The sequence below is a fragment of the Capsicum annuum genome, chromosome 1 (assembly GCF_002878395.1).
Source record: "Capsicum annuum cultivar UCD-10X-F1 chromosome 1, UCD10Xv1.1, whole genome shotgun sequence".
NCBI classification, from domain to species: Eukaryota; Viridiplantae; Streptophyta; class Magnoliopsida; order Solanales; family Solanaceae; genus Capsicum; species Capsicum annuum.
Window position 1 is genome coordinate 9,179,075 of NC_061111.1, and position 16,501 is coordinate 9,195,575.

At 32.9% G+C, this 16,501-nt stretch overlaps 2 protein-coding genes across 17 annotated transcripts; one reads left to right on the top strand and one right to left on the bottom strand.

Annotated features, from left to right (window-relative positions):
- Positions 1-258: 258 nt before the first annotated feature.
- On the bottom strand, positions 259-918 carry LOC107852689 (14 kDa proline-rich protein DC2.15). The gene has a single exon (XM_016697732.2). It carries the CDS (start codon positions 828-830, stop codon positions 396-398), a length of 435 nt encoding a protein of 144 aa, XP_016553218.2. The 5' UTR covers positions 831-918; the 3' UTR covers positions 259-395.
- Positions 919-7,423: 6,505 nt separating this feature from the next.
- Positions 7,424-14,463, top strand: LOC107867441 (14 kDa proline-rich protein DC2.15). 16 transcript variants are annotated; one of them, XM_047393331.1, is made up of 10 exons: positions 7,424-8,948; positions 9,074-9,174; positions 9,608-9,717; positions 9,792-9,902; positions 10,025-10,098; positions 10,499-10,624; positions 10,841-10,999; positions 11,827-12,428; positions 13,885-13,969; positions 14,234-14,463. In XM_047393331.1, the coding sequence occupies exon 1, from the start codon at positions 7,491-7,493 to the stop codon at positions 7,884-7,886; it is 396 nt and encodes a 131-aa protein (XP_047249287.1). In that variant the 5' UTR covers positions 7,424-7,490; the 3' UTR covers positions 7,887-8,948; positions 9,074-9,174; positions 9,608-9,717; positions 9,792-9,902; positions 10,025-10,098; positions 10,499-10,624; positions 10,841-10,999; positions 11,827-12,428; positions 13,885-13,969; positions 14,234-14,463. The 16 variants fall into 16 exon arrangements, with proteins under 16 accessions (XP_047249287.1, XP_047271597.1, XP_047249257.1 ...); XM_047415641.1 differs by lacking the exon at positions 10,499-10,624 and having other exon boundaries at positions 11,827-12,072; positions 12,356-12,428; XM_047393301.1 differs by lacking the exon at positions 10,499-10,624 and having other exon boundaries at positions 11,888-12,072; positions 12,356-12,428.
- The last annotated feature ends 2,038 nt before the right edge of the window (positions 14,464-16,501 follow it).

The following is a 16,501-nucleotide window of genomic DNA, read 5'->3' on the forward strand; positions in this document are numbered from 1 at the left end:
GAGGAATGTAAGTATAGGAATTTTACCTTTATACAGAGACGAAATAGCAGAAAAGATAGACAATGGATAGGTAAATTGTATATATAGACAGGGATGATTACAATCATAGCTATGCGGTTGGGAGTAGCTTATGCTAGGGAGGTGGTTGGTTGTTTGTATTTGAGTATGATGTACGTTGTGGATTGAAAGATAATAAAATGTGTTTGTTCGACCAAAGAAAAAAAAAAGAACTGAGAATCTTAGCTTAAATAAAACATATTACATGTAAACTTCAAAAGATAACATTTATTTTGAGAAAATTGGATACAATGAAAAGAACGCAACTAGTAGTAGTACAAGCATACAAAACACCAAACACATCAAACAAAGTACTAAATATGAATTGGAAATTTGCATTATGCGCATTGGAAGTTCTTCGGGGCATATTTGCCACAGTTGTTGAGCAACAAGCTGAGAGAAAGTGGAACGTTGAGATTAATTCCCAACACATTGGCTTTAATAGCAGTGCAAAGGCAAAGAGCAGCATCAACGTCAGCAAGTCCTCCAATTAGAGAGCAACATTCAGTCTTGGCTGGGCTACCTCCAATAACAAGGTGCAATAAGTCATTCAACAAATTGGCACACACTTTTAGCTTTAGTGTGTCCTTTGGGCACTTACCCTTTGATGATGGGGTGGAGGGGGTGGAGGGTGTAGGGATAGGGTGGGGCTTGGGGTGGGGTTTAGGGTGTGGGGGTGGTGGGCATGGGACATTAGTGGAACTAACCATAGTGAAGAAAAGAATGTTCAATGTAAGAACAAGGGCAACTGATGATGCACCAAGCTTAGCCATTGTTCAAAGTTACTAATTAGCACTTCAAACAATTGAATGTGGCTAATTAATAAGTAGCGAAAATGCTGTTTGCTTGATGATTGAAATGATGAAAAGAGTGTCTATTTATAGGTAAAAATTTTGATTTTTTTTCTATTTCCTTTTTTGAAAATTGAGAGGGGCACATGTGGATAGAGAGAATATTGTTTAGGCAAGCAGCTATCCAGTTATCAACTTGTATTTTTGTGGATTTTATTAGTTGTCACTACGATATCTTTTTCCTCAAAGATAAATTGCACACCATTATTTTCACATGGAACTTACGTTATTCTCTCCAATTATTTGAACATTGTTCTTGAATATGTGCCAAGACCTGGACAGGATAATCCATAGTTTGAAAGTTAATGTAGTAAAAAAAAGGCACTCCGGTGCACTAAAGCTCTCGCTATGCGTGGTGTCCGGTGAAGGGCCCCACCACAAGGATGTATCATACACAGCCTTTCCTTGCATTTTTGTCAAAGGCTGTTTCCAAGGTTTGAACCCGCTGTTAATATAGAAGAAAAAAATTATCTGTAATTTTTTTGAGTTTTAACTAATTTACAGTAGTGGAGTTGCAAGATATTTTTACACGTAATGTTTTTTTTTTTATTTCCTATCCGATGTTCGGTGCGGCGGTGCCCACATTAGAGCAAGAGTTGATTACAATTAGTAGCTTCTTATAAATATGGGTTGATAACATGCAAGATATGATAAATAATGAACTGTTAAAGCGGTAAATTATATTAGTAGATAAAAGTTATATATATATATATGACACTGTCATTATATATAATTTACGTCTATCTTTTTATAATAACTACGTATGTGCTTATATGTCAATATTGATTATCAAATTAAACTTAGTTACCTAACACTAAAACACAAAGTAATTATGGCCCTAGAGCAGGATGATATATTGTAGTGATATGTGAAGTAATATAGAAGGTACAGTGGTAAGTTATTCTATCATTCTATGATAACCACATTTCACGTATTATGATAAACTTAGATATTATTATACTTTAACTTGAGATCGTTATAAAAATTTATTACTTTAAATTCTAAATCCATCACTTTTTTGAGCAATTCAAACAAAGAATCCTAAAATAATGACACACTTCACACATCTCATCCTGCTCCTTAAGGCAGAGGCTGACCTACATTGAGTGTAGGGGTGCACGTGCACCCGCTAGGCTCGAGAAAAACTCTGTATATATAGTTTGTATATCTATATATATATCAGGGTGTTATATTAAATATATGTCGTGCACCCATAGAAACTACTGATTTGGCCGATGAGATGGTTGTGCTTGCCACTTGAAAGTTGCTCTTTTTGCGTTCGAGCCCCAACAACAACGTGTCCTTATTTGCTCCTTTTTTCATTTTCCAAATTACACTGTCTGCAGCATTTTTGTGCAAATGTATATATTTATCTTTTGATTAAAAAAGACTTCCTACTTATTAGTCATTTATTTTACACCTTTTCTTTTTTCTTTTATGTATTGTGGATATTATTGACCTATTTTTTTATTTTATTTCAAAATACAAGCTTCTCTCCAACTTTAAAAGGTAGATATTCTCCCCAACTTATACAGTATAATATTTATTTTCTTTAATCTTTTGATCGTTGAGTTATTTTTTATTTAAAAAATTAGCAATTTAATGTTCGAGATAGGCTTAAATCGAACGTTACCCGTTGCAACCATCTGACAAACAAATCTCTCGAATTTCATATTTTTCAAAAACTTTTTATTATTGTTCAAAATGTGAAAGTGTGTTGAATTTAAATGCGGTGAATAACACACTTTTGTCATATTAAATCTAATTAATGATATTCAATAATATTAAAATTTTGCTTTTAAAATACTATAATTAATAAGTTTTCAAAGAATTGTATGTCGAACTTTGTTACTATTAATTACTATATTTAAATATAGAGATGCACCCGTCAAATTTAAATCCTGGGTTCGCCTCTGCCTTAAGTTATACAAAATTCAAAACTTCTCTCATTAGGGTTCATCACTTCAAGTCAATCATTCATTTCATTTTATTGGAAGAAAAAAAAATCTAAAACGCTGTTTTCATTTTTAAAAAAATAATATATTTGTGCACTAGTCGAATAATACTTCATCCTAAAATATTTGTCAAGTTTTATTTTCTGGGGATTAAATTATATGAATTTTAATCAAATATTATAAAATATATTATTTTTTATTATAATGATATGAAAGAATTACAACATATAATATCTTTTTTATAATTCTATTTTAAAATAATAAATTAATTTAATCTAATATATCTTTGAAGATTAAACATATTAGTTCTCAAAAAAAAGAAAAATGTGACAAAGTACGTGCTTTGAAACAGTTGGCAGCTAAGATAAGTCTAATCTCCAATGTCATTTTTTTTCTCTTTTGTCGAGGAGATTATGTGGCTTATATATTTTTAGTTTTTCGTCAATATATGAGCTAAGTCAATATTAGAAGCACAATATGGAAAAAGAAAAGTATTAGGAAAAACAATTATTCCCTTGGGTCAAAGTGTCAGCATATTAAGAATTAAGGTTTCCAATTAATTTTTTATAGTATCTATCTTTTGCACTATTATATGTGTGGCATTGATAGATTAATGTGACAAAAAATAAAGAAAAAAATCACCGCAAAAATTGACAATCTATCGTCAAAGATGCTAATGCAAATTGCAAAGTTATGATTGGACATGTTTATTATTAAAAATATTTACGCTTTAATTTTATATATTTGACAATCCATAATCACAGGAATAGATATTTTTGATAATCGAAACTCATATAATCAAAGTAAACCTAGTTGCTTGTAGAGATTTGAAAAATATGTCGGCCTTGAACTATTACACATTCTAGAATCTAGAATTTTTAGATTTTTACATGTAAATTCTTAGGAAATAACTGTGGAAATAAATTCTAAATAAAATCCTCATGTAATATGGACTTTTATAGTAGTGACAGGAATAGGTACATTTTTCTACATTTGTTCATATATTAATCATAATTTCTTGTATTTTGACACGATTTGAATAATATATATGTATGTGTTCTTTGACTCGACTTCAGCTAACCGTTATATCCTTCAATTTTGAATGTATACAAACAGACACATGTTTTATATGACAATTCGTGTGAGATGCAATCGGACTTTATAGTTCGTATGGACTTTAATTTTTGCCCTCAAATTAAATTAATTGCCTTTAATTTTTTTCCTTCAACACTTTTAAGTAAAAAAGAATTGGACGAAAATATTTTGACACTAGAATAACAAATAACTTTCACTTGACATAACTTTATATTTTTTGTATCATAAATAAAATGTAAGGTGTGTCTTAAAAGCATAAAACATTATGTCGCTTTAACTCCAACAGAATTAATGTCGGTCGAGGTAAAAGTTTAGTTCAAAACCCACAAGTCATGCAATAAACGACATAACTTAGTTTCTATAGTATGTCGACACAATTTATGTTGGATAACTTAATTCCTACAAAACTTATATCAGATAAGACAGAAATTCTTCAAATTTGCGTCGAGCGAAATTAGGTCATAGATAAGTATACTTTGGCTCACATTTTTTCATTAAATGGCCAACAAAGACAAAAATTAAAGATTATTGTATTTTAGGACAAAAATTAAAGATCACCCATGCAAAAACTTGTTTCGGAACTCGAGGAGTATGAAGTCGGTATTGGTATGGATCCATTCCCCAGCCCAAACTCATTTAGACTTTTGGGCTTACTGGACTATCCCATATTTTTCGTAGACGAATTGCATGAATAGCCAATTTTAGGGTCTCCATTTAAGATATAGCCGTGTGTATGAAACATGGCCAAACTTAGTTATTTCAAAATTAATTTCAGGTATTCGAAGTTGAAAGTACAAAAATACGTGTATGAAATCTAGAGGCAAGTTTCTACATTTTGCATGAAATAGTTGAATTATTAACAAGGAAAAATTGAATGCCTGTATTTCAAGTTTCAACCATTAACTTCCCATATAAATATTAAAAGTTAAGCTTGTCAAAGCCTTAGTACTTGAGACGTATGTCTGGAATTTATGTTTGTAGTACCTAATACTTGTTAACAATATCAATATATCAATTCACACCGACTCATCGTAGTTCGGTAAATTTAATGAGGCAATACTTTGTAATTAAAAGTGTGAGAAAAGACATCTTTTTCCTCCGAACTTGTACTTCCAGCTCACTTTATCATTTAAACTTAATTTCTGTTTATTTACCCCTCTTAACATCTTTAAAGTGAATTAAAATCCCTCTTTAACTGCTCCCGTGTAAACAAGCGCCGGTGGGCGCGTTAAAATTCATTTTTCTGTCTATTTAATTCTTTTAAATATTCATTTAAAGAAAAAAAAATGCATGTATTTGTAAAAAAAAAAACACTAATATTATATTTAAAATATAATTAAAAAAATTTAAAAAAATAAAAATAGACACCTTTAATTCTTTCTTCTCCAAAACATCAACAACACTCAAATTCCTCCATTAACAACCTCAAATCCATTCCCCATCAACACTCTTCTTCAATCTTTTTCATTTTCCTCCCTTAACACCATCAAAAAACAACCACAAAGACACTAAATTGAAAAAAAAAATTCTATTGAACACCTTTTATTCTTTCTTCTCCAAAACATCCACAACACTCAAATTTCTCTATTAACAACCTCAAATTCATTCTTCATCAACACTCTCCTTCAATTTTTTCATTTTCCTTCATTAACACCATCAAAGAAAAACCACAAATACACTAAATTAAAAAAAAAATCTCCATTAAACACCATCTCAAACTTCAATCCAACTCCCTCAAAATTTGAACAAAAATTAAATTAAATTGATGATTTTGTCTTTAAACCACTTACCATCAATGAAATTTCTTTTAATTTCTACTTTTGTCGTCATTCTCCTTGTTTTGTCATCATTCTCCTGATTTTTAGTTAGTCCAAGAGAACTGCATAATTCGAAAATTCACATAAAAAAAATTTATTCTCCATTGCTCTCCTTTAATTTCTCACTTTTTCCTTTGCAAATAAGGAAAATGGATTATAGTTCTGCACTTTGATTTGTTTTTTATACGTGGATTCACAAGAGACATATTAGAAAAGTATATAACTGAGAGTTGTTGAAATACTTTAAGAGAAACATAAATGGAGAATGACGACAAAAGTTTGTTGAATTTCTACTTTTTCAAACTCCAAACTTGAATTAGAAATAAAAAAAAAAAGAAAATATTACAAACTTGTTTGTAGCGGTGGAGTTGTGGCTAGTGGGGATTGAAAAAAAAATATAGAGGTATTTTTGTATTAACAAGAAAGGAAGGAGAGGGGGGGGGGGGGGGGGTGGGGGGGGAAGAAGAGGAAGGGGGGGGGCTGAAGAAGAAGGAAAAGTACGGGGAGGGGATGCTGAAGAAGAAGGAAAAGGAGGGTGGAGGGCATATTTTTTTAATACTTATATATATTTTAAAAAAAATACACAAAAATAATATATGTGTGAAATTATTTTTTTAAAAAAAAATTATAAATTTTTACGTGATAATGATGTGGCACTGAGGTGGAGCTGGAGTGTGGAGAGTGTAACATACTCTTTGTTATGAGAGTTATAACATATATTAAGGGGTGAAGCTAATTCACTTTAAAGATGTTAAGGGGGTAAATAAATGAGAGTTAAGTTTAAGTGTTAAAAGTGAATTTGAAGGACAAGTTCACGGAAAAAAAAATATCTTTTCTCTTAAAAGTGTATATGCAAACACATGACATGTATCTATTAATTTGATATAAATATCCAAATAAACTCTTACGAAATGAGATTATCAGTCTGGAAAATAATTAAGGTACATCACCTACTAATTAAACATGTTAAAATACACAATGTAAAATTGTCAGCGTACATAAAATACACCATTAATACTGATTTAAGTAGCATGACATTCTGGGGGACAAGTCACGGGCTACAAAATGAAAACAATTAAAATTGGTGGATTTTGGAACTCAGTGAGAGAAACATGGCAACTTGTTTTCCTTCTTCACATGCCCCTTGATGATTCCAAGATCTATCAAAATATGCTATTTGCCAGCCTAAATTCCTGACCTTTTTCGGTTTTATAGATCATGTTTGATCTGTATTGGAGCTTGATTAAATCTGAATATGTGCATTGCAAGATTCATTTCTGAAGGTGACGCTCTCAACAAGATTTTTTTTCATTTCTGAAGGCTTAAACCTGAGACGTCTGATTAATTAGGATGACGAATCTCAACCATCCACTACCACAACTCATGTAGGTTAAATTCTTGACTTAATTACACATGGATTAAAAATAAAAGGCTGGCCCGGTGCACTAAAGTTCATCTGTGCATAGCCAGGGTCTGACGAAAGATCGAACCACAAGGGTTCATTGTACACGGTTTTATCCTACATTTCTGCAAAAAATTTCCACGACTTGAATCCGTGACCTTCAGGTCACATGTATTAAAAATGTTTTTCTTATTATTCTTTTAATCACTCCACCTTATACATGCAGCCTATAAAAGCCCAACCATATTAGTACACTCTTCACCATCAGAAATCAACTATCATTTTCTCTAAACAGCAAATCAAATCTTGCAAAATGGCTAAGTCACTTGCCATCTTTCTTGTATTCAATGTCCTTTTTTTCACTGTGGTTAGTGCATGCAACTATTGCCCTGAACCTAAACCAAAGCCCAAACCACAGCCAACACCAAGTCCATCTCCTGATACACAAGGCAAATGCCCAACAGATGCCTTAAAACTAGGTGTTTGTGCTAATGTGCTTAATGGTTTATTGAATGTAACACTTGGAACTCCACCTGTAAAACCATGCTGCAGTCTTCTAGGAAATCTTGTGGATTTGGAGGCTGCTGTTTGTCTTTGTACTGCACTTAAGGCTAATATCTTGGGGATTAACCTTAATATCCCTATTTCACTTAGCTTACTTCTTAATGTTTGTAGCAAGGATGCCCCAAGGGGATTCACTTGTCCCTAAACAATTTTGCACCCTTTTTTTTTTTTTTTTTGTTTTGTTGAAGTTTGCTTCTGGATTTTCATTTGTTCTTCCATTATTCATGGGGTTAATTTGTTTTAATATTTCGTTGTTGGGAAATTAGAATTAACTAGCGCCGCTTGCGCTATTTGTTTGTACGTCCCATTGAATTAATATAATTCTTCGTGTGACACTTTTTTTTTTTTTTTCAAATTATGATTTTTATCATTTTTTGTATTGTACTACTAGACTCTTTTCTCATTAGGGTTCTTTAATTCTTATTTTTCTGTTGCTTATGATATACTTTTGTTGAATCTATTTAAAATTAACTAATCCCACCACACATATTAGGAACCTGATCTCAAAAATTGCAGTAAACAACAAATAGTAAAATAAAGTGCAACGCAAATTTATCGTGAAAAATTCCTTGTTCAAGGGAGTAAAAAATCACGACCTACACTGTGTAGAATTTCACCACCAATCTCCACTAATTTCAAAAAGCTTTGTTCAAGATTACAACCCCTACTACCAGATATTACCCCTATTACAACGACCTTTTTTGCAACGATTCCAAAAGCGTTGCAATAGACCCTCTATTGCAACGATTACAACCGTTGTAAAATAAAATTGTTCTAGTAAAACTATTTTATAATATAATCGTTGCCATTATTGAAGAACCGTTACAATAGAGTGTCTATGAACCGTTGCCATAGAATCATCTATGGCAACGCTTTATTGAATAAAAGATGCTATTGCAACGGCATAACTATTCCCACCAAAAAATTTTGCTAAGTCCGCCAACAAAAACCCTTTATTCTCCAATCCACCAAAAAAACCCTTTCATCACTTTTCATCTAGCATACTCCAATCCGTCAAAAAAAATTTCACTAAGTCTGATCCACCACTGCTTCGACCACCATTCTTCTCCGATTTTACCACTATTCTGATCACCATACCTTGATTTCAATGCTGCTCTGGCCACTACTGTGAGTAAGAATATGTATTTGAATCCCAAGTTAGGTGGGGTTGGAGGTGGGTTGGTGTCTCTGTACCTATCAATTTTAGGTACAATTTCTTTTTTCGCATTATATTTTGGGTATTTTTGGCTCTAGATTAGAAACAAACAAAAATGGGTATGGATCGAGAAGGAGGATCCTCCGGATCTTGTAACTATTTTGGTACCTCCACAGGTTCTGGACAGATCTCTAAGGACAAATATTACTATGGTTTCTTCAATGCAGCACTAAAATTGCCTGCTCATTTTACATTCGGAGCTGTTGTTGCCTTTTATGTAAGTTTCATTCATGCTCCCACAACTTCATCTTTTATATAATTGTGCAGTCTTGTTCAACATTAACACATTTTGATTAATTTTATGGGATATATTTGTTACTTTTCATTAGCATATGTACCGATAACTCTATAGGCTTGGACGGATAAGGAAAAAGAAACAACAAATATCTTAATATATTTGCCTCTAGTGTGATTGATTTGAAAATGAGATTTCATAGTTCTCAATTCACACCACGCATGCCCCATAACAAGTACAATTTCGGTATTAAACTCTGTAAATTATGTATAGTTTAATATCAAAAATCAAATGTTGTATGTATTACTAATTAATCTCCAAATAACTGGAAATATGATTGATTTCTTTTTCACTGAATTATTAACCTTTATTGTAAAGAATCATTTAACTTTAACGGCTTTAAAATCCATTTCAGAATGTTGCTGTACATTATGATACGTGAAATTCAGGAGTTCTAGGTCCAGTCACATTGAGTGGTCTCAATGTGGGGTCAAGAGACTTGGCAAAAAAAAAAGGTCCTACAAGGTTTGTTCATATAACCATTAGAATAAAATGTAGAGTGTCGATGCTTGAATAATCGATGATTTTTTTGTTCATAGATTGGTCTAAAAGGCGAATCACTAAGTTTTCACACCTTAAGTGGCAGTTCTTCTGTTGAATGGGTTCAAGGTTCACTTGTGGCTCAAAAATAACTCCTGACTTGGTGCAAGGTATTTTACAAGACGCTTATAATGTCAACTACTACATATAGACGTGTTTATATCAATCTTAAGATGTTGCATAACATGTTTTAGTGCGACAGCGCATAGTTAATAGATTAATACATTTCCAGGCAACATTTAACACACCTGGAGGATTCAACGAGAAGAAATATCAGAATAATTGTGGACAACCTTCTCAAAGATGGTAAGCGATATCTATAATTCGTACAACACTTAGTGAAGTTAGTACTAGATCAACTTTCTATGGAGAACTTCACATGACAACTCAATCCGATGTTCCATACGCAAACTTTGCAAAACTGGTAATTTCAGGCATCATATCCCGTAATCGTGGCTGAAACCAAGTGGAAACCTATTGGTAGTATTTTAAGAATGGTGTGGTAATCAAACAGGAATTTCTTTAGTAAGAAGATCAAGATAAAAAGTTCAATTCTGGATGCGACAGTGTCTTGTGGCGTGGCTATTGGGAAATGGTGGAGCCTTCTTATGCTGAGGGGTGTCAATTGACACTCCTTCCTCAAAAAATTACGTTGTTTAGTTAGTTTAAGTTTTTAATTTTCAAGTATGACATACATTTTGTGTAGAGGAGAGAAGTACCATGAACCGGAATACTGGAAATTTGGTGAGGAGGGAAATCAGTATTTTAGGCATGCAACTGGACAAATATATGTGATCTCTAAGGATTTGGCTACCTACACATCAATCAATGGGTACACCTTTTGCTTCATAAGTTTTTTTCTGAAGCTTTCAGTTTATTGCATATCCATGTGCTTTACTGGTCACAATCTACTGTTTATTCATAAAGAATTTCTCGTCAGGCACATTCTCTATGATATGCAAATAACATGTTTCTCTTGGCTCTTGGTTTATTGGGCTTGATGTTAAACATATTAATGAACGAAATTTGTGCTGTGGAACACCCCCAGGTAAGAAGTTAATGCCTATGACATACTTGGAAAAATAAGAGGTTTGAAGGTAGGGAGCGGAAGCTGGTCACCACAGTACAAGGCAGCTGGCCTCTCCACTAGAAGGGTCTCTCTGCTCTGCATTGCCTACTTCTGCTTAGGTGTTTTTGTTGTCAACAGGTACACTACCAACCATTTCCCTCTTTGCTCTTGAAAAATCCTATCTTTTTTACTAATAATGTTATCAAGCTTGACTTTTTGAAACTCGGGCTGAGACCAGGTTAATAAATACTTAGCACATTCCAGGAAAAAAAATAGGAATATATCTGCTTTTTGTTCAACTGTTGTTGGGTGCCATCTCAGAATGATATATGTACACAATGGATTAGTATATTATGGTTGTGCAACGACCTTCTTCTGTCTTACTTGGATTAACTAAATTGTATTTCTTCCACAAAATATAAAGCTACTTATAAGGTTCAGAATGTTACTGTCAAACCTTCCTTAGGGAGACCAGATTCTAATTTCTAAGGTATAAAATGAGCCAATGGTCTGTCATTAAAACTAGATATGTTATATAGTGGTGAACTCGTTAGTGGTGCACCCATGTTCTAGAAATCCTATGAGAGAGCTCGTTAGCTTTGACTAATTTGGTTGAAGCCGTTGGCATATTCAGAGATCCTTCAAGTCATAAACTTGCATATTCGGTATCTTTTGATGGGTCAATTATCAAGATTCCATAAGCATATAATTTAAATGGACATGTCTTTGAAAATTCCACCTGTTCTTTGATTCCATAACTTCATGGCTTTCCGTGTATTGTAAATGCATATATTTGTCAATTTATAAGAGGGATTTCCTACATTTTATTTAGTGTTGATAGTTACTATGTGTTAATTGATAGTATTGCTACGTAGTTGTATTCTACGTATAATGTCAAAATTCTGTGTAAGTTTCTTGCAACATCTTGTATGCCTTTGACAACACATTGAGTTACTTTTTCTTAGGTTATTGACTGGTCCTGTTAGAATGGTGAACGATGATTTATCTGTGGAACATATGTCACAGGAACTTCATCCTGTTCTTGAGTGCGAGAAAAAGGCAAGTCAGCAGGAACGTGGTGTTTTAGGCTTCATAGTCTTACAAAATAAGTAGATAAAGTGATTCCCGGGTTGGTTGATGTTGGTGCAGGATACTTCTCTGGTAGCAGGATATATTCTCTTCCAAGTTTCTAAAACACACTATGTAATCATGTAACTTTTCGTGCCCTCCCTTCAGTGTATACGTTCCACCTTTAATTCTATTTAATAATCCAATATCATTGTGTGCCACAAAAATTTTAGGGGATTGGACAAAACAATATCTTCTCCGTAAATGAAGCTTGCTTCCGCTAGAGCTGCTAAAATAGAAAATGAAGAAATATCTACTCCTTATAGGAAATCAGTAATTAAGCCTTTGAATAACCGTTTTAAGGATTTCTTTTTAATGGGAATCATTACTGTTTTAGTATTAATAATGGACTGAGATGATGACCAGGGCAACCCCAGGTGGAGTCTTAGATCGTGCTATAGATTCTGAGGATTCACAACATAATGATTTCTTTCGACTGGTAAGTTCTCTGTTATAGTGCATATCATGTAGAAGTATTAATGCTTATAAGATAATAGAAGGTCCACACTAATTAGGACAGTACAACATGAACTACATAAAATCGAGCTAACTCGGGCTGCCTATAAGATATTTCATTATCCATGTTGCATCATTTGAACACGACTCTATCCGATATTTATAAATTTAGGTTCTCTATGTTTATACTTTCATATAAATCTCTAAGAAGATTTGAGTCCTAGCGAACATTGGACCTAAGTAGTACAAATATGACTAGATCATTGGTGATATTTCCCTCTATGTGAGCATGCTTTTGTGTCCAAAACTTGTTATTTTGTTCAATTTTAATCACTGTGAATGTAACAATGGTTAACTTCTAATTTATGTGAATGTATGCCTTGGTGGTTATTATGATACCTATTTGTATAGGTAAGATGTATCGACTTTGTTGTGTTACAGAAATCTGTTTTATCCTTTTTTGTTTTGGATAAGTAGGAACTGTCTTATCCAACCATCAACTTTAATAAGTACTAAAATTTTGACCGTAAATTGCTTTGCTCATGTAGTTTACTTTGTGATTCACTTCCATGTCTAACTACCTAAGCATTGGATGTGAGATGTTCTTAATTGCTGATACTTAACATGATGCACTTGGAGCTGTTGAAACCTCCACAAGCCTAGCACTCACCTTCCGTAATAGATTGTCACAAATCGGAGTTAAGACAAGAGTTCAATTTATATTTTACTATAGATAAAAATGGGTCAAAAGTAAGATATAACTGGATGTTCTGGTATGAATGATATTTTATCTTTTGAAAGGGAATCATGAAGATGGAATTCGGACATCAAACTTGAAAACCTCTTCGAAAATTTCTTTTAAATGTTCTGTAGAGTTGTCCCAAAAAATTTTTTGATCAGTAATACAAAATTGTATTGTAACTAGAAAATGAATTCAAACTTTTGAATAGAAAATCAAAGCTGAAAATTAATGTAACTTTACCCATACTTTACACCGTCTGACCATGAGACATTATACTGGAAAGAAGACTCATTTGGTTGTGCAACCTGAACTCACCTTAGCCCCTCTTATGTTTTATTCTGCAGTCACTTTTACTAATATATAAACATAAGTGTTACTTTTTAGATGCAGAATTTAAGTTACAAATCTTCGAGGTCAAGTCTTTCTTTCTCTAGAAATATCTATAACATTGAAGTTGGTTTACATATTCCAACATGTTAAATTAGATATCTAAGGTTAAGTTTTCTATGCTGGTCCGTTTCTTCTCTTTAAAATTCTGTTGGTTCCATCTTTGGTTCATCAGTGAACAAGAAAGGTAGATTTTTGTTCAAGATGGTTGATATCTGATAAACAATATATCTTTTTGATATTGCAAAAGTCTTAGCCCCTCTTTTTCCTTGTGCCTGTCTAATGTGTGATGTTTTTGTCAATTAAACAGACCTGATGTTCTAGGACAATTCATGCCTTTGGTTGGGATGGAATGGTCACAGATAGGTGTTGCACATCTCTTTTCGGCTATCAAGGTCCTTAGACTTTATTTGTTTTCTCTTCTCCCCTTCTTTTGTGGCATATTATTCAAACTTCTTGCTGCTTCTGCTAATTTTGTAGTTCTGGCAAGTCATATGTCATTATATACCAGCTTTTCTTTTAATAATTTGTATAAATAATTTATTCATTTGCTATTAAGATTGTTTATGCTCTATTTATAGGTGTTCTTCTATGTTTCAATTTAAAATTAAATATGTTGTCATTTAAGAGCTAATTGAGATTATTTTCTCTTTTTATAGATGTTCAAAATGAAGGAGGAGATGAAGAAAGTGACGAAGAAATTGACCTTACTTGAATAAATTTACGAATTATTGAATTTTGTGAAACGTATCGCCACTCAAACTTGATACATTGTGGGAAAACTAATGACCGTTTGACTATAACATTTTTGCTTTTGGATTTAGATTACTAGTTTGTTGGATATTTTAATTTGAGTTATTAATAATGAAAGATTTTGTTGTGATGTGCATATATAATTGTGTATTAATATAATTTTCTCTCTCTATATATATATCAATTGATATTTGAACTAGCTGCAATAAAAGGTGGCAAAAAATATTGCAAAAGATTCGAAAATCGTTGCAATAGGTGTCAAAAACCGTTGCCATAGGTAGTAAATAATTGTTGCCAAAGATCAATAATTGTTGCAATAGGGTTATTGCAACGCTGTTTTGTCGTTGCAATAGAGTCTATTGCAACGGTTCTTCACCATTACAAAACAGTCTATTGCAACATCTCTCAACTGTTGTAATATAGTATATTGCAATGGTTGTAATATAGTATATTGCAACGGTTAGAAACCGTTGCAATAGACTGTATTGTAACGGTGAAGAACCGTTGCAATAGATAATTTGAACCGTCTCAATAGGAGTTACAAAAAACCATTGCAATAGATAAACCTATTGCAATGGTTTTTGTAATTGTTGCAAAAGTCGTTGCGATAGGCCTATCCCAACGCCCAAATATGCAACGCATATAAAACCATTGCGGTAGCTCCATGACAACGGTTTTAATATTTATAGAAATGATTTTTGAACCGTTGCCATAGGGGTAATTTCTGGTAGTGCCCGCAATTCTAGAATCTAACTCTTAACTCACAACTCAACAGTTTACTACAACAGTTCAACCCACTCTATGAGAACTCCAAGAAGTCAAACCCACTTGTTATAACACCTCACAAACAAGAAGTCAAACCCATTTCTTGTTACTCAGACTCACAATGTGCAATAATAGAAAAGATTACAACTCAGAATCTATCCAATTACAGACTCAAAACTCATCAATTTACTCCAACTGATGATATCAACAAAGACTATTAACTCTAGCCTTAAATTTCTCAAACTTCAGCTTTCAGTAATGCAAACTCGGACAGAAACTGTGAATCAGGTTTCTGTTTTGCTGTGATGAGGTCCTGCAGTTTTTGCTTTGATGGCTATTGCTCTCAAGGTGATATATTTCATGGATGTGCAATAGGTGAGGCTCTCAATGATATTCATGCCATATATATAGTGGATATTTTTCATACCCTAGAATATTATGGACTAGGACTCCATCTCCAAATGGAACATGATTTCTTGTAAGGAATTAGGTGATTCCTTTCCTTATAAGGAGATTGCATCATATAAGGAAACTTTGAATCCTCTTTCGACTCTATTTTTTTTTTTTTTATCTCCTTCCTTCTTTGATCATTTATTTCACTCTTTCTTTGCTCCTTTCTTTCTTTGTTTACTCCTTTGGTTAAAGGGTCCTTGGTCTTTTTATATGATCTTAGACAATCCTTCCCTCATGAGCTAGTTTTTGAGGTTGAGTTAGGTCCAAGGTCCATTTCTTTATCATGGTATCAGAGTCAGGCCCACCCAGTTCATTGTTTCTGATGTTGGGCCTGTCACACTTTTTTTTGCTCGGAGGGTTCGAGTCGAAGGGTTTTTCCAATTAAAGTGATGATATTGAATAGAGATTATTTTAATTATAGAGTCGTCACTTGGAATTGAGTTATGATGTTCCAATTCACCTTTTTGAATCCCTATTCAAAAGGAAATGACTCTTATTGTGGTCTGCGAAAACAGAAGACCGGGTAAAGAATTCTGTTGACCGAGGGGAAGGTGTGAGACACCCCTCGAGTCCCGTGGTTCTAGCGCGGTCACTTTCATTGACTTATCTTGACTTAAACTATTTTGATAATTATGTTAGTAGGTCTAGATTCGCTCATTTTTATTATATTAAAACTCGTATATTATTTTATAGTAAATAAATCGGTGAAAGTTTTAAAAAAATATTTGTCAACTTAATTTTAGAAAAACCTATTTGCCAAAGGTGTATTTTTTATATCCTTGAATTTTAAAATATTTCAAAAAGATGTGTACGCCGCATTCTTAATTGAGACGAATATTTTATGAAAAAACATATTTAAAATTTGTCAAGTATTAAAAGTTTTGCCTACTCGAAGTGTTATTTAATTTTATCGGTAAATTTGAGCGAAATTCATTTAAAGCGATAAATTAATTTAA

Excerpts from the sequence above, each read along its gene's own strand:
- LOC107852689 (XM_016697732.2), bottom strand. The coding sequence starts at position 830 with ATGGCTAAGCTTGGTGCATCATCAGTTGCCCTTGTTCTTACATTGAAC.
- LOC107867441 (XM_047415635.1), top strand. The coding sequence starts at position 7,491 with ATGGCTAAGTCACTTGCCATCTTTCTTGTATTCAATGTCCTTTTTTTC.